We start from the raw sequence: 19,057 nt of genomic DNA on the forward strand, positions 1-19,057 counted from the left end.
ACCCCGACAAACCCCGACAAACCCCGACATATCCCGACAAACCCCGACAAACCCCGACAAACCCTGACAGACCCTGACAAACCCCGACAGACCCCGACAATCCCGACAAACCCTGACAAACCCCGACAGACCCCGACATACCCTGACAAACCCCGACAAAACCCCGACGTGTCGATATGTGTCGTATCATGTCGGGCCCACCGGCTACATGATGCCTCTTAAAGAATACTTTGTAAATACAGATATATAATATATATTGCGTTCAAAGCACCTGGAAGCTCAGATTTATGGAATTATTTTACATCAGAGAATAGCCGGAAATGTGTTTACAATCGTCTAACAAAAAGTAAACAAGAATCTAAACAGCCATTCTAGCAAAATGTTTAATGTTTATATACTAGTATTCGATGTGTTTCGAGCCAACAAATCATAACGCGTCAACAGAAAATATCTTCGCGAACAGCAATATACATCACAGACCTTGCATGAACCATACGCAGCTATTGCATATGAATAAAATAAACTGCGTGACTCTATCATATATAAGCTTGCAATAAAAATACTCCAGTGTCATCATGACGCGCGGTGAGTCTGGTTAAAAAGTGATGTCACGTGATGTAATGATCTAATCGTAGGGTGGGGTCTCTGGACGTCCTAACATTTCCACATCGTGGATCAATGGTGGTACGGGAAGTGGATCATCATCTGCTTCAGGGGTCAAGTCACCTCTGTCCTGCTCAGGGGTCGGATCCCCTATAAGTGGACTCATCTCGCCCGCTTGAGGGGAAATGTCGCCTTGTGCAGGGCTAACTTCACCTCCTTGAGGGTTAACATCATCTCCGTTGGATGGAGTTTCGTCACCGGTATCCTGTCTAGGGGTAAGGTTGTCCTGTTCTTCATCAGGAGTCACGTCTCCTCTATTTGCTTCAGGAGTTGTGTTATGTCTGATAGATGGGTCAGGGTTGGAAGTTGAGGGAGTTTCATCTGGTTTAGTACTAGCAGTTGCTTGGTCTGTGGTTGTTGAACAGTGATCTGTTTCTGGGGTTTTAGTGTGGTCGAGTTCTCGATTTATGTCCAACTTGCCTATTTCTGTTGTGGTGGACTCGGGTTTAACACCGGACGAATGATGGTGGTCACTGTCTATTTTAGATTCACTTTTATCTCTGTCCTCTGATTTTGATAGACTTTTAGACCGCCTGCGTTTACTGCGACTACCTGACCTAGAAGTTGACCGTTTTCTTCTGTCCGACTTTCTTTCTTTGGACTTGTCTCGCGAACTGGACGGCTCTTTTCTATCCCTAGACGGAGACTTCTTTCCTCGATCCTTGCTTCTAGAAACATCTTTCCTGTTTCGGTCTCTTGAACGACTCCGTCTTTTGGACTCTTTAACATTGTCCTCGGAATCACTGCGGTGTCTTGACTTCTTATGTTTGGAATCTGAATGGCTAGATTTAACATCATCTTTACTTTTGGCGGTATCTTTAGACCGTTTCTCTGAGGACTTTATCCGGTCTTTCTTAAGATCCTCTTTGGATTTACTTCTTTTAGAACGCTCTTTCTTACGATCTGAGCTGTCTGTAGATTGTTTGTCTTTTGACGGTATAGCATCATCAGGGTTCTCAGCTACACTCGTATCAAGTTTGTAATCTGCTTCATCATCTCCCTTCTTTTTCTTCTTCTTCTTTGGCTTCTTCTCCACCACATAGCGTTTGATTAAACGCTTTGGTGCGACTTCTACCTCCTCTGCTGGCCTGAAACATCAAATAGTTAGATTATACTAACTAATATACTAGTAGTTACATGATTACGCAAACATTTATAACCAAATGCGAATCTTAAAATTAATAAAGGCCAGGGGCGTAACCATCATGTCAGTGAAACAGTTAAACTGTTTTCTTAAGAATTTGGAAAATTTATCATGAATTGCAGTATATTAGGACATGAATAGATTAAATACGATGTTTCCTATTAATCTGACAGAACTTAGCATACAAAATAACAACACTCACTCTTCAGATGGCTTATTTTCTTCGGTTTTTCTTGTTTGGTAATCCCGATCTTCCCGTTTGCTATCACGGTCTCTATCGTCCTTTACAGGATCTCTGTCATCTCTCCGACCTTCCCTCCTGTCGTCTCTTCGGTCTCTATCGTCTCTCTTGTCTTTATCGAATCTATCGTCCCTTCTTACATCAGATCTATCGTCCCTCCTTGAGTTAGACCTATCATCTTTTCTTACATCAGATCTATCGTCTCTTCTTGAATCAGACCTATCGTCCCTTCTTACATCAGATCTATCGTCTCTTCTTAAATCAGACCTATCGTCCCTTCTTACATCAGATCGATCATCCCTTTTCAAATCAGAACTACCATCTCTTCTTGAATCAGACCTATCGTCTCTTCTTGAGTCAGACCTGTCGTCTCTTCTTGAATCAGACCTATCGTCCCTTTTCAAATCAGAACTACCATCTCTTCTTGAATCAGATCGATCGTCTCTTCTGTCCCTGTCTGGCCTATCTCTGGATGCCTCCCTACTACGAGGTTCATCTCTCCGGAGAGACTCCACTCGGCGGTCTTCTACAGGGCGATTAGATCCCTCACGGCGCCCTTCTTCTTGTCGAAGAGATCCTGCTCTACTATTGTCTTCACCACGGACGGCTCCGGCTCGGCTATCATCTTCTCTGCGGTAGGATCCTTCCCGGTGATCTTCATAACGACCTTCTCTAGTATCTAAGGATTGATTTTTGTTATCTTCAGCTCAAGAGTTCATTGGTTCAGATGTTATGCTAGTTTACCACTAAACAAATCAAGTTCTGCAACGGGCAACGCTAACTTTTCCCAAACCATATTAAATCTGAACCCAAAAAAAACCAAAATTTTGTAAATTAACATAATAACCACAGCACAAGACGGTTGAAATCTCGGGCACGAAGTGCTGTGGCAGAGGATAATGATGCAGAACGATGGTCAACAATTATAAAACTACAGCTCACCTGGTGCCTGCTGGTTGTACTGGTTTTCTTCAGCGATAGCTGCCTTTCTGTCTTCTATCTTTTTCTCTATCTCCTTCATGATAACTACCGGGATCCTGCAGAGATTGAACTATAAATCTTACAGCCGCATCACTGAATATACTCACGTGACTGAAAACTGGACCAGCTCCAAAAAACTTTCAAGATAAGATTTTAACAATTTTTCCTTGAAGTCATGCAAAATATGGTTAAGATGATCTAATAATACTTTTATAATTAGAAGAGGAATAAGGGACCATCAGGTGAGAATCATAAGATTAGATAAGAGGTACGAGATGTATCCAAAGCTGCAGCTGTAAATACAATAAAATGTGGGTACTACTGTATGGTACCCGTTACTGACCTAGGAAAGAGAGTGGTGTACCAGTCCAGTCTGGTGAGCAGCTGTTCGCACATCTCCCCGATTGTAATAGGACGTCCACCTCCAGCCCTCGGGTCGATCTCCTGCAGACGGTATATCCGGTTATCATATACAACATGAAACATTATAAGCTGCTATCTCTGAATGTCTATCATCTGACAGAATATCTTGTACGTGCAAGTGGTAGTGGATATTGTCGGAGACGCGATGATAATTATTGACAGTTGGCACGTGTCAATAGTGACCAATCAGATCGCAGGACAGTATATTTCGAGCCAATCAGATCGCAGGACAGTATATTTCGAGCCAATCAGATTACAGGATTTAGGTGGGGTTCCAATCAAATATAATACTGATCATATTCAGGTTCGTGCAACTTATAGTCTCGTCTCACAAACATCGTAGTCATTGCGAAACATTACAAAGAAAAGGCCTTAAATGTGGAGAGTTATAAGAATAACCACGAGGCACTGTTAGACAAAGAAAGGGACACGGTATATATTTCCTTCTTCTTCTCAACATGCTGGTGATCACTGTAATGTACATATTTTTGTACGTAGAATGTAGATGTAACACTAACAGAAGAAGCAAATATGCGAAAGAGTACAACATATATTAGTTTTGCAGTTTTGTTACGTGTTGAAAACAGAGCTCCCTTATCTCTGTTATATCGGCAATTTTTAACTGCCAGTTGCCCCTGCTACTGCACATTGTTGGTGCTGTGCCTTTAACGGTACTATACAAGTACTATACAAGTACAATTTATATACACTGGAAAAGCCCGCTGATATGAAAGGTGGTGAAAATCATTTGTTGGGACCAACGTCAGACGTCCAATTAGAGACTGTATCAGAAACTTCACAGACCTCTCAGGAAATTGTTACTACCCGACCTCAGGAAAGTGTTTCTTCAGATCTGTTGAACTATGCTATCATTTCTAATGGTCAGTGTTCATCGTGTTTGGATAGTAAAGCAGGAGATAAAGCGTTACCTTGCTGGGAATGCGATAGATTATTTCATGCTGTTTGTGTGAAGGAAGATGGTACTGAAAAAGATGGTAAAGACATAATCTGCCCATCTTCATTCTTTAACAGCTTTATTAAGGCTTCTAACAAAGATGGTGTGTTTGCTAGAAGGCATGGTAACTTTACATTTGTGTGTGATTTTTGTAAAGTTAACAAAGGAAAGAAAAAAGCTGCTAATAAATCAGATAAATTTACTCTTTTGGACCACAAAATTGATGCAGTCAACAATTCTTTATTGTTGGAGTTAAAAGAGCTAAAAACCATGATATCCCAAAACAAGAGTGCAGCTACACATCAAACTTCATCAATCTCTGAGTCTAACAACGAATATAATCCTTGGAATGATAAGCAGAGAACAGAAAACATGAAAAAAGTGGTTTCAGTACAAAAGGACAGTCAAGGTAAACTCATCAGTTCAAAAAAACTAGAAAAGATTTGTATTGAGAACGGCCTCTCAGTAAGTAGTACCTTCCACTTGCAGAAATCTGATACTACTGGAATTGTTCTCAATTCTCAACACGATGTTGATGTTCTGACTAAACAACTCAAAGATGAGCAGCATTCTGTTGTAAAAGTATCAACAAGAGTACCAACTGTCCACATTGTAGGATTATCAAGAGAATATACCGTGGAGGAACTAAAATCTATGCTTGAAAAACAAAATCCTGGGATATCAAAGCTTCTCGATAGTTCTTCTACTTCTAATGATGATAAAATGATCGAAATCTTGGCTGTTAAACCTCTCAAAAACAATAAAGACATCTTTAAGGCTATTGTAAAAGTCAGCAATGTTATTAGATCCATAATTGCTCAGCAAGGGAACAAGGTGTTTATTGGATACCAGTCTATGTGTAAAGTCTATGACAGTATCTTTGTTCTTAGATGTTTCAATTGCCAGGAGTATGGTCATTACAGCAAAGAATGTAAAAATAAAGCTGATCCAGTTTGTGGGTTTTGCTCTGAAAATCATGAATCACGAGATTGCTTAAAAAAGACTGATGATCATGTTTTCAAGTGTTGTCACTGTGTCAGAGCAAAAAACAATGATACTAATCATCACACTGGAGACCCCAGATGTTCTGTATTTGTGGAACATCAGAAAAGAATAAAGAAGACAATTCCTTTTTATCAAAGCAAATGATCAGATCCAATGAATCGTCAGATTTCAACCTCCTTCTCTTTAATCCTAGATCAATCAACAACAAAGCTGATCTTTTTGTGAGCCTTTTGGAGGACAAAAATATTGATATTGCTGCTGTTTGTGAGACGTGGCTGACTAGCAACTCATCAGTAACCACTGCTATTATTAAGGAACGAGGTTACTCACTCCACCATAATTATAGGCTTAACGAGAGGGGTGGTGGCACTGCACTCATTTTTCGGTCAAATTTAACGTGCTCTATGGAAAAGAGTAGGATAGTATTCAAACATTTCGAACTCACAATGGGAAAAGTTAAGACCAGCTCTAATAAGATTCTTTTTGTTGTAATGTACAGGACTGGCCCTTTAACCTCTGCTTTTACACAGGAACTTGACCTTCTTCTCTCTGATATTTCTACTCGCTGTGATAATATTGTCCTGGCCGGAGATCTCAACATACACTTTGATGGTAACAACAGGGTTGCATCTGATACTCTAAAGATACTCAGATCATATGGTCTTCATGCTCTGTATGATCGTCCAACACACATTGGTGGTGCATGTCTAGATCAGTTATTTACTTTCTCGCTGAACAACCATCTTCATTGCAATAATGTGTTTATTGACAATAGCGATACACTAGGCTCAGATCACTTTCCTATAATCTGTAACATAAGCAACACTTTAGGAAAGAAATATTTCAAATCAATTGAATTCAGAAATATTAAAGCTGTAGACAAGGATACCTTTTCACGTGACCTTAATGATGTTCTTGATCAGTTTGATGTTTCAGAATCATTTGAGACTTCTGTAGTGAGTCTTGATGCCTCTATAGTGAACCTTCTTGATGTTTATGCTCCATTAATTAGCAAAAGAGTGTCAGTAGTGGATAAAGCTCCATGGTTTGATAAGGAATATAGAGATCTGAGAAAACTTCGTCGTCGAGCCGAGAAAAAGAAAAATAGATCTGAGGGACACTTTCTGCACTACAAAGAACTCTGTCATGAGGCTACTACACTAGCTTTGACTAAAAAGAAAGATTTCTTGGAAACTGTTATCAATAAGTCAGAGAATAAAACTCGAACTCTCTATCAAGTTGTCAATAAGGTAATGGATCGTAAACAAAGTAGAATTCTACCTGACTACACTGATAATATTGAACTACTTGCATCTGACTTCAACAAGTTCTTCTCTGAAAAGGTTGAACAGATTCGTGATAACATACCTGCTACCTCTATACCAGATTGCACTGATACTACTGTAACACCCCTCTTCGAATTTGAACCAACCTGTATCTCAGAACTTGAAGATATAATCAAGGAAAGTGGAATCAATTGTTCACCTAATGACTGTTTACCACAAGATCTTGTTAAGGATAATATCACTTCCCTATTGCATGTTTGGGTTGATCTTGTTAACCAATCGCTGTCATCAGGAAGTATGGATGGTGTTAAACTGGCTGACGTTATTCCCCTAGTATAGTGAAAGATGAGTCTCAGGATCCGAATATATTGAAAAACTACAGACCAGTCTCCAACCTTACATTCCTGGGAAAATTAATTGAGAGAGTAGTTTTGAGAAGACTTAACGAGCACCTTAGTCGAAATAATCTGAATTGTCAGGAACAATTTGCCTACAAGAAACACCACAGCACAGAAACTCTCTTGATAAAAATCGTTAATGATGTCCTTATTGCTGCAGATGAAAAAACAGCTACTGTTGTTATGCTGTTGGACCTCAGTGCAGCCTTTGATACTGTGGATCATAATTTACTTCTGAAGATCTTGAGGCAAGAAATAGGAATAAGGGGGTCAGCTCTGAGTTGGTTCACCAGCTTCCTAACAGGACGTTGTCAGCGTATCAGACTTGGTAAATCAGTCTCTGAAACCATAATTTTACGTTTTGGAGTACCTCAGGGCTCTGTGCTAGGCCCTGTACTTTTCAACATCTATATTAGATCATTGTACAGCTGTGTAAAAGAATCTGGGTTTTCTATTATTGGTTATGCAGACGATCATCAAATTATGAAATCTTTCAAACCCTCAGATCAGGTGAAAACCTTAACAAACCAACTGAGAAATTGTTTCTTGAGGATAAAGAATTGGATGTCTCAATATTATCTGCAATTAAATGACTCTAAAACTCAGCTTATAGTCTTTGGACCTAGAAAGGTACTAAATGAGATTGAACTTCATGGGGTTGAAATTGCTCCTAACACATTAGTTATGTTTGTCCCCACCGTTAAGAATCTAGGGTTGGTTATGGACAATCAACTAGTTTTTGATAAACAAATTATAAATCTCAAGAAGAAATGCTTTCATACCTTGCGCAATATCAGGAAAATCCGCTTCCTTTTGAATCTCAAACAGATTAAAGTCATCGTCAACAGTCTAGTGGTATCATGTCTAGATTATTGTAACGGTTTATATTTTGGTATTGACGAGAAGCTTTTACATCAGCTTCAGTTACTACAGAATGCTGCTGCAAAAGCCGTTACTGGTAAATATAAGCATGACCACCTGGAAGACGACCTGACTAATCTTCACTGGCTGGATGTAAAGAAAAGGATTGTATTCAAAATATTACTGTTGTCTCACAAATCATTATTAGGGCTCGCTCCAACGTATATTCAAGACATGTTTCGGTACACTCATCATGGTCACACATTGAAACTTATGGTTCCATCGTTCAACTCTAAGTTTGGCGAGCGAAGCTTCTCAGTCGTGGCTCCAAAGATCTACAACCGTCTGCCTACTACCATCACATCAGCTGAATCCCTGGAATCTTTTAAAGCATTTCTAAAAACTTTTTTATTTAAACTGTCTCAGCATGAACTTGAAAAACTTTATCAATGACTGATTTTGGCATATATTTAGTGTTAGTTCTTTAGTTTTAAGTTTCACTCATATGAACGATATATTTTCAAGTATTTGATAGCAGTCCTAACTTTTATCATGATAGTTTCTGGGATGACTAGATTAAACACTGCTGAGTATAAGTTTATCTTAATAGTGGTGTTCTTAAACTTCAATTTATTATTATTATTTCCCGTTCTTCTGGGATGTGAGTAGCATTTTCTAAATTTATACTACAATATCTACATTCATTTTGAACAATTTAATTGAGGAGATCTACAGTCTAGTTCTAGAACATTTCATAATGAGGCATGAATTGTCTGGATTTACATGTAAAGATTATTACATTATAAGTTAAATATACATAATTCTGCCTTAATTCAATAGATAATTTGAAGTCTAATTAAATAAGTCTAAATAAGTCTATTAAAACAACTTAACTAATTAATTAATTAACTAATTATATGTGTACTCACCGCTCACACATACCTCTTCATCATCTAAATACGGGTCAAGCCAGTCCCAGAAGGTACTCGGATGTTGCGTATACCTGAGGGAGATAAAAATGTGTACAATCACGTGACAAAAAACTTAACGGTATTTAAGTACTACAAATGTCCAACACAAATGAACGAACGAAACGCAACATTACAAACATTCGCAACTTTACAAACATTCCCAACATTACTAAGATAACTGGAATAAATTAGCTGTCATCACTTGCAGGCACTACTATATATCTGGATATACTCGGTGGAGAGGTGAACCATACTTGTTTTGACACGTGATGGTGACCCTGGCTTTTGATTGAATAACGTGGTGGTAGCTGATTGGGGTTACGTTATCACGCGTTAGAAGCAACGCTGATACCAATGTATAATATGATAACTATATAATAATTATAACAACAATGAAATAGAGTAGGAATGCGTACTGAGCTGTACAACTGTTTCTGATTTGGAGCCTTACATAGACTTACACAGCCTGGCAACTGGAGCAAAAGTCAGTGTCTTTTATTGATGATTTCATCTTCAAGCGTGAGTCGTGACATTCCAAATATTATTGTCGCGAATAATATTTCCATTCATTCTTTAGACTTGGGTTACAGTGGAAGGTAAGATGGTGCCTTCCCCTGCCTTTGACACATGACATTCAATGGAGAATGTTGTTGATCGATGCTCGAAGCTGATTTGTTAGAGGATGACCCCACCTCTGACTACTAAAATCGAAATTAAATACACTGGAATAAGTTATAACTAAGTATGTTTCATTACTCGTTAGTCTTTAACGAGAAGTAGGTAGTAGTAGTTTAACGAGTCCGACTATGGCAGAACTTCTTTAACAACAGAGTTGCAATTTATATCAAAAGTTGTATGTATATAGAAAGTTGTAACAGAATCTTTTAGAGCTGAGCGCGCATATATTCGACTGGAATGGAACGATTGCCTGTCGAACTTAATAATTGATATACGATAAACTAAAATACAAGATCCCCCCGAAAGCCATGATCCAAACTGCTTGCCTTTAAATGAGAAATGGATCCTGTCTCACGATTATCATAGTTTTAAACTAATTTCAACACTACAAATCTATTACATTAATTGAGCGGGCATATCCTGTCCAAACCCAGGATGCACTACATGAAGAATTCGTTGTAACTTTGTATGAAAAGCAATAATAGGTAACCTTCAAAGCAGATATGCTTGCAAGCAGTGACGCAGACATGTTTCCCTGCAGATTCAAGGAAGTGCTTCCAAACTATATAAGGTATAACTAAAGCACCTGACTATCGTAATCAAGGTGACACCAAAACTCAAAAGTGTCAACAAATGTCTGAGCACATATATTATGTCATATTATACACTATCTTACTATATATAAAGCGAGACGATATATATGGATGGATCCGTGCCATTTTACTGACACCACGGCATCAACTTTAACGCCACTTTCCGCAAAAACCGTAAAAGATATACAACTGAAACTTTTTTGACTGGGTCAAATGCCTTTATGGCCTTCAAATCAGCATAAAAAAATAAAATATTGGCCAAGGAATAAGAATTTTAGTACCCAAAATTTGGACCCCCAAGTGGTGTCAAAAACGCGAATTAAATAGATATTAATTATTTTAGTCTCTTGAGTCTTGACACCACTTTAGGGTTAGACGGGTTCCTGCTAGTGATGATAAACCAATGTGTTAATACTAACCCTGTATTATAATAGTTGGTTTCATCACGGACTATGATAAGAAGAGTTTCTTATCAACGGTCCCCCCTTGCTGCTTCGTTTAGGGCTCGCATATAAATTTAAACTAATAAATAATAATAAACCCGTGACAAGTTTTCATCACCATCCCCGGACATCATCACTGATGATCATGGTGGCAAATACAACGTGTCTAACCTTACTAAGAGGCCTCACCACGTCATAGTCACATTATAGTACATGTAATACATTTTGCTAACTACTAAAGCTAAGTATTGCCTACTAAGTATTATCATTCCAAACTAGTAATGCATAAGACCTCTTTTGGATGACTGCAATATTAACAACATCAGAGTGTTGTGAGATACGCTTTTATGGTCTTAAAATTCACATTACACATAGGATAGTTCTCTCGTGACACTATCTTACATTCCTGAACAATACTATTATATGGGAGATTGGAAGAATGCCAGACGCTATCCTGAGCTTGTTACACATCAAACATCTGGTAAAATAAGTGTTTTCTAATTCATTTATAACTATGTTTCTGGATGGGATGATACTTAGTAGTATTACGTTCTGTGGTAATTCAAACCAACGCTTTTTAATGATATACCTATCATCAAGTACTTATACCCAGATTCTGGTGCATGTCATTTGAAGGTCAGAAATGTACTGGTATTTGCACGACACCGGATAAAAGAACAACTTGGTAAAATATTTCCACTTGGCAAAGTATTCCTACGATAGGAACACTTAACGTGTTTTTGACTGTACAATCGAATAAAAGTGGTCCATTAATATATTAATGCTCAGGAATGAGATAAAATCAAAAATCAAAAAGTTCTGAGCTCAGAAACAACCTGGCTATTAGATTAAACTAGTTTAAAGTGATTTTGGAGACATGACTTTTTTGCTAAATGTCAGCATGGAGCCCCACTGTGTTGTGATCGACTGACCTTTCTGAGAATCTCTAAAAAACCACCGATTCTAAATCGGTGCACTATAGTAGTAAATATTCACCCAAACCGAACCGGGTTGGGGTAATAAGGGGCGATAATATAAAAACTGTGTAGGGATTAACTAAGGGGTAAAAAACAGCGAGTTTGATCAAAATAACGCCACCATTATTTTATAGCAGTATCCCGGAGGGGTTCATAAATGTTTGATATGTAAATAAACTTGCTTTCAAGTCTGAAATATTATAATGAATCATAACTATTTTCGGCTTTGGTGTAACGACGTTTATAACAACATAATAATTACATAGTGACGGAGGTTCGATCACAACACATGTTGACACTTAACAACAACTTGCTGAACTTGGATACAGGTATCATTACTATTTTAAGCCACTACATACAAACAAGATGTACATCCAAGACACAACATTGGGGAACATGACGTGACGTCACATACGAAATAAACACGTGACGTCACACACACGCACAACAATACTATACCTCAAGTCCGCACCTGAGAAACAGAAAAGCCAGTCCCCGCACATATGAGTGTTTGTGGTTGATCATGCTGTTGATTTGGTTGCGAGTTATCTTGAGGACGAAGAGTTTGTAGAGGAGACAGTACGCACTGGAGACCACCCCGCCAGCTCCTACTCCCCGGACCTGGAGGATGTTTTATTTGACGCTTCAAGGGTTTAACTTGCAGTCTAATTCTTGATCGAGGATCACCCAAATTAAAAGTTAGCAATCTTGCCTCCAACCTATTGTGAGGAGCGAACTGTGATGAATAACACAATTTAAGGTATTGAAAAAAGTGCTGACAACTCAATTATTAGAACTCACCCCTCCACACATGCCTGTTTGTCCGGCTGTTTTCCTGCTCCCTTTCTCCCATGGTTCCAGGTGTTTCACCTGTAACACATACTGTTAATTAAACCTGAATTAATTAAAACTGGTAACGAGCAGGGACGTGACAATTCAAAATCAAAGGTCATAATTCGATAATTTAGCAGGTTCAAATAGCTCAGTTTAATGCGCGAGACAGTGTATTAGTCAGTTCACTGTATCGTGTGTGATTATTTTCCCCGGTTGATCAATAATCTAGGTAAATCACTGTTTATAAGATAATGTTGTTTACTGCAAGTACTGTAAAACATAAGAGACACAAAATCTGGATTAAAAGCTCCGATGATCAATAATCTACCACAACAAAAGGAAGCTGAATCAAGAATTGACTGATATTTTACACTCATTACGTTAAATCAGGGAGTGGCTGACAGTTCATCTTCAGAACAGATAACCTTTCTAGGTAAAGGTCCGTAAATATCGCTTATAAATTGAATGATATAATCTTATTTAATAAAAGGACACATAAAGGGACAGGAAGTAGTGTAGCACAGTGATATTACTGTCATATTATTATTACTGTCATATTATTATTACTGATCATTGTCCTGCTCTGAGATGAATTTGTCAAAATAGGTCATACAAAATGTTTAATTCGATTTTCAGTGACCTTTCCTGGAATCAGAGATAATAGGAATATCACTTACACAGAAATATCACTTACACAGGAATAACACAGAAATAACACAGGAATAACACAGGAATAACACAGGAATAACACAGGAATAACACAGCAATTACACAGGAATTACGCATTGTACAGGACGTTAATATTACAATAGGGGCCAACAGTGCATCTACAGTATACCATCAAATAAACATTTTGAATAAAGCATGAACGACTGCGGAATGACGACTTTAAATAAACCATTATTATTTTGTTGATTATAATGTTGTGATTGCATAATTTATTGTAAATATAATATGTTTCTGAATTATGTAATGTAACGTGATGGAAATATTTTAAACGGGTCATATCATGTCCAAACCCAGGGGCCAGGAATCCTGGCCCAGGATGCATAACATGAAGAATTCGTTGTAACTTTGTATGAAGAGCATTAATATCAAAGTTCAAAATATCTGAAAACAGCCAGCCTAAGAACTTTGTTGGTAGCTGTCTCAAAAAATAAAAGATCCTCAAAAGATACAACCAAATTTTCTCGAAAGACTTCATGTAGATTGTAGCTCTATCAATGACGACTACCAGGCTCTAATGATTCTAAAATCTCCGTGGTTCTCGAGACCTTTTTTATATCTTACATTTGTTGTATATTGCATTGTGTAAGAACCATTCGTTTATATAATATGTGTAACTATACAGATAAATTAAGAAATTCTATGAAATTAAGTTTATATAATCCACAGCACTATCACACAAAATGAACTAAATCACATACCTTTCTGGTTATCTCCTCGATGACTTGGTGGTAGGTATGTAATTCATAGAGCTGATATTTGAAATAGTTACTGTTCTGAATGTTGTTCAACACCAGCGAGTTCATGTTCATTGTCCGCTGATTTCCATAGGGTGTCAGAGTTTTGGGGATGCTCTTGCATTTAGCTGCAAATACCTGAATAGAGTTGAAGTTTAGTAAATACAATAGAGGGATTCTACTACACTGTGTGCAGAACTGCAAGCACTACAAGCAGTCAAGTCTGGTTGCAATGGTATAATGTAAATTTGCTGAATTCAATTGAGAAATACTTAAGTATATGGCAGCTAATTCAGTGATGGATACCTAGAAACCACAGAAACCATAAAAACTTGCAATCATACCTCATCTTCCTCGTCTTCATATTCGACCTCCTCAAACTCGTTGTTATACATGTGGATATTCCCTGAACTACGCTGAGAAGAAAAGAGGGATGGATTACATAGATAAATGTCGATCATTCAACTATGTACACTGAACGAAGAAGTACAAGTTTTATGTTAAATGTGTGGATCCAGCTTCAAATTTCAAAGTGCTCTCTCACACAAACCAAACACAACATCGACTTCACGAAATAGTTTACACAATGTACATCATTTCAACTATCACAATCTAACGTTATCAAGAGCTAAAGTAAATTTGAAATAGAAATATCGGGCACCCTTATGGACTGTTAGCCATAAGGAACAAAACTTCAAACTTTAATCCTGAGCTCTCTATCATAAGCGGTTTTTCCATGGGGGGGGGGGTGACATGTCTCCAATGTCTTTTGTCTTTTTTGAAAAGATAGGGTGCAGAGACATGTCCTGGAGACATTGGAGACATTGGAGACACAGCTTTTGGAGACATCGGAGACATTGGAGACATTGGGGACATTGGAGACATTGGAGACAAAGCTTTTGGAGACATTGGAGACATTGGAGACACTGGAGACGTAGATGTATGATTGGAGAAGGAGGAGGATCTAGGAGGATCTAGGAGGAGGATGGCCCAGGAGGAGAACTCAGGAGGAGAAGGAGGAGGATGAGGACTCAGGAGGAGGACTCAGGAAGAGGACTGAGGAGGACTGAGAATGAGGAGGACTCAGGAGTACTGAGGAGGATGGCTGAGGAGGATGGCTGAGGAGGATGGCTGTGGAGGATGGCTGAGGAGGATGGCTGAGGAGGATGACTGAGGAGGAGGACCTAGGAGGAGGAGGACCCAGGAGGAGGAGGACCCAGGAGGAGGACTCAGGAGGAGGAGGAGGAGGAGGAGGACTCAGGAGGAGGACTCAGGAAGAGGACTGAGGAGGACAGAGAAGGAGGAGGACTGAGGAGTACTGAGGAGGATGGCTGAGGAGGATGACTGAGGAGGATGACTGAGAGGGAGGAGGAGGAGAAGAAGGACTGAGGAGAAGGAGAAGGAGGAGGACCTAGGAGGATGAGGACCCAGGAGGAGTACTCAGGAGGAAGAGGAGGAGGAATACTCAGGAGGACTGAAAAGGAAGAGGACTGAGGAGAACTGAGGAGGAGGAGGACTGAATAGGAGGAGGATGAGGGGGACTGGGGGAGGACTGAGGATGAAGAAGACTGACGAGAAGAATGAGGAGGAGGACTGAGGAGGAGGACTGAGGACTGAGGAGGATGAAGAGGAGGAAGACCCAGGAGGAGGAGGACTAAGGAGGAGGGTGAGGACTGAAAAGGACTGAGGAGGATGGCTGAGGAGGATGGCTGAGGAGGATGACTGAGAGGGAGGAGGAGGAGGAGGAGGAGGAAGAGGACTGAGGAGGAGGAGTAGGACTGAGGAGGAGAAGGAGGAGGACCTAGGAGGAGGAGGACCCAGAAGGAGGAGGAGGAGAACTCAGGAAGAGGACTGAGGAGGACTGAGAAGGAGGAGGACTGAGGAGTACTGAAGAGGATGACTGAGGAGGAGGAGCAGGAGGAGAAGGACTGAGGAGGAGAAGGAGTATGAGGACTGAAGAAGAGGAGGAGGAGGATGAGGAGGGCTGAGGAGGAGGAGGAAAAGGAAAAGGACTGAGGAAGACTAGGGAGGAGGACTGAGGGGAGGAGGAATGACGAGAAGGATGAGGAGGAGGACTGAGGACTGAGGAGGAAGAGGAGGATGAAGAGGAGGAAGAGGACCCAGGAGGAGGAGGACTGAAGAGGAGGATGAGGATGAGGACTGAGGAGGAGGAGGAGGACTGAGGAGGATGGCTGAGGAGGATGACTGAGAGGGAGGAGGAGGAGGACTGAGGAGGAGGAGGAGGAGGAGAAGGACTGAGGAGGAGAAGGAGGAGGACCTAGGAGGAGGAGGACTCAGGAGGAGGAGGAGGACTCAGGAGGAGGACTCAGGAAAACTGAGGAGGAGGAGGAGGAGTGAATAGGAGGGAGGACTGAGGAGGAGGAGGAGGAATAAGGAGAAGGATGAGGAGGATTGAGGAGGACGATGAGGACTGAGGAGGAGGACTGAGGAGTACTGAGGAGGATGGCTGAGGAGGATGGCTGAGGAGGATGACTGAGGAGGATGACTGAGAGGGAGGAGCAGGAGGAGGAGGAGAAGGACTGAGGAGGACCTAGGAGGAGGAGAAGGAGGAGGACCTAGGAGGAGGAGGACTCAGGAAGAGGAGGAGGACTCAGGAAGAGGACTCAGGAAGAGGACTGAGAAGGAGGAGGACTGAGGAGAACTGAGGAGGAGAAGGAGGAGGACTGAATAGGAGGAGGAGGGGGACTGGGGGAGGACTGACGAGGAGGGGGACTTGGGGAGGACTGAGGAGGAGGAGGAGGACTGACGAGAAGGATGAGGAGGAGAACTGATGATTGAGGAGGAAGAGGAGGAGGATGAAGAGGAGGTCCGGAGGAGGACCCAGGAGGAGGACCCATGAGGACACAGGTTCCAGGAGGAGGACTCAGGAGGAGGACTCAGGAGGAGGAGGAGGAGGAGGAGGAGGAGCTGAGGAGGAGGAGGAGGAGGAGGAGGAGGAGGAGGAGGAGGAGGAGGAGGAGGAGGAGGAGGAGGAGTCTCCAAAAGCTGTGTCTCCAATGTCTCCAATGCCCCTAATATCCATTTGATGTCCCTAATGTCCCCAATGTCTCCAATGTCCCCAATGTCCCCAATGTCCCCAATGTCTCCAATGTCTCCAAAAGCTGTGTCTCTAATGTCCCCAATGTCCCCAATGTCCCAAATGTCTCCAATGTCTCCAAAAGCTGTGTCTACAATGTCTCCAATGTCTCCAATGTCTCCAATGTCTTTGTCTTTTTCGAAAAGATAAGGTGCGGGAGACATTGGAGACATGTCACCCCCCCCCCCCCCCCTCCATGATTCTGCAGTCTGTCGTCTGTTGTGTTGTGCATACTATGCCAGACCATCGCACGAATCTATCAGTTGAATTCGTATCTTTCCCACACCCCCCCCCCCCCCCCCCCCCCCACCCCCCACCCACCCACCAGAAGTTTGCAGGGAGAATCGATCACTGGTGCGCATAGAGATAGGTCATTAAATTGTTCGGTACACCCCCAATTAGTACAGCCAGGATAAGGGTGGGACGGCATGAAATCTATTTTGTGCCAGTAATACTAGAATAACAAACTAGCAACATAAACAACTTGGAGTTCCATCAGAGGACGAGGGGAGAAAAACGTCACAAATAACGACATCAGTAGAATCATAAGATTCTAAAGGAACGGCGCTCGATTTTAAAGACCTAATATATAATCTGTATGAAAATTACAAACTTGCTAGTACCGCGCGGCGCATATCATATTCAATACCCAAAAATATATAATGACTTTTTATGTTATTTATTCAATAATACTAATAATCATTATTATTTTCGTTATTTCAATCACTTAAACTTATATTTTTTTATTTAATTCAAACTAAACCATTTTATTTTTACGTATTTTGTTTTTGAAATTTCAAATTTAATTTTTTAAATAAACTAATTTTTTAAATAAGTAAAACACAATTTTTTTAAACTAATCAATTAAAACCACATTAATTAGAAAAAAAAAACTTAAACTACCCTATAACACTGTCACTACTAACACTATAACACTACTAACAAAAACATAAGCATTGTGTAAATGTACCTTTAAAACGTCAAGCCTTACAACAAAAAACGCCGCGCAATATGCATCGTACATCTGTAATTGTATGCGGAGTATTACTGGCTGCTATAGCAACCATCATAAATTTCTTCATCATTGCAGTTTGAACAGGCCGTTGTCAAGCGATTCGAGATATCTCGCGTCGTTAGTGTAGAAACTGGTGTATCAAAGTTTCCCGCCTTCTTGTATAAGGTTTTGTCTGTATAATTTAAACGCAGTTGTTGATTTAAGCCCATATGCTTGACTTATCCAGTAATAACATCGATTTTAAATGTTTTCATATGTTCACTAAAATTGTAGCTACAAAGAAAAAAGTCGATTCTTTAATTTAATTTTTAGTAAGCTATCGTATACAGTAAAGCCCCGATTCACCGTGCTCCGATAGACCGGCGAATAGGGGCTAAATTCCCTATACAAATGAGGATTTACCAGAAACATCGCTTTACAGTGAAAATCAGCTCACATTTATCTTCCCATAAGAATTCCGATAGATCAGGGTTTTGTTGTTGTTTAGGGAGGTTTTTTGTTATTTAGAGTTGTTATATTAGAGATGAAACTGGTTCAATTCCACTTGTCCTAATCGTGGCGCTAATCATAGATAACGGTTGAATAACAACCTTATTCAACCTCGTCAGATTATGAACAACTTAAAGCTAAGACTCTTAACTGCAGAATCGCGTTGAGAGTATCGCTACAGGTTGTGGCTGAATGTTTCGTAAGTATTGATTAGAGTAATATAAATAATCAGTCCTTGGCCATCAATCTATTGTCCAGCTTTTTAGTTCGATATTTTAACTTCGCAATTTAATTAAATAATTTTGTACCCTCAGTTAGCCGTTTATTCTTTGCCAAGACGTTTTGAACTTTTGTGCCAATCCTTGAAAAATCTGTTATGGTCAATTTTGGTAATATCACTTCGGAATTTTGGAGAAACTGTTGATATTATAATGATGATGACAGTATTTAAATGCATTTTATGGTACTCTCTGCCTGTTTCTTCGTTTACTATTTCGTACTCACTTTTACACATCATATTAAAGTATGTATCTTCATAGG

General features: G+C 40.0%; 2 protein-coding genes across 3 annotated transcripts in view; one reads left to right on the forward strand and one right to left on the reverse strand.

Annotated features, from left to right (window-relative positions):
- LOC134821310 (dynein regulatory complex subunit 4-like) overlaps positions 1 to 19,057 on the forward strand; it is a 52,272-nt gene that overhangs the window by 21,599 nt on the left and 11,616 nt on the right. The window lies entirely within an intron of this gene.
- Positions 202 to 14,382, reverse strand: LOC134821308 (pre-mRNA-splicing factor 38B-like). 2 transcript variants are annotated; one of them, XM_063832035.1, is made up of 9 exons: positions 14,261 to 14,382; positions 13,881 to 14,054; positions 12,421 to 12,489; positions 12,092 to 12,240; positions 8,900 to 8,960; positions 3,373 to 3,473; positions 2,991 to 3,085; positions 2,010 to 2,727; positions 202 to 1,751 (listed from the first exon to the last, which is right to left on the reverse strand). In XM_063832035.1, exons 1-9 carry the CDS (start codon positions 14,375 to 14,377, stop codon positions 626 to 628), a joined length of 2,610 nt encoding a protein of 869 aa, XP_063688105.1. In that variant the 5' UTR covers positions 14,378 to 14,382; the 3' UTR covers positions 202 to 625. The 2 variants fall into 2 exon arrangements, with proteins under 2 accessions (XP_063688105.1, XP_063688106.1); XM_063832036.1 differs by lacking the exons at positions 12,421 to 12,489; positions 13,881 to 14,054; positions 14,261 to 14,382 and having other exon boundaries at positions 544 to 1,751; positions 12,079 to 12,217.

Source organism: Bolinopsis microptera, chromosome 9 (genome assembly GCF_026151205.1).
Source record: "Bolinopsis microptera isolate Bmic1 chromosome 9, MBARI_Bmic_1.0, whole genome shotgun sequence".
NCBI lineage: Eukaryota > Metazoa > Ctenophora > Tentaculata > Lobata > Bolinopsidae > Bolinopsis > Bolinopsis microptera.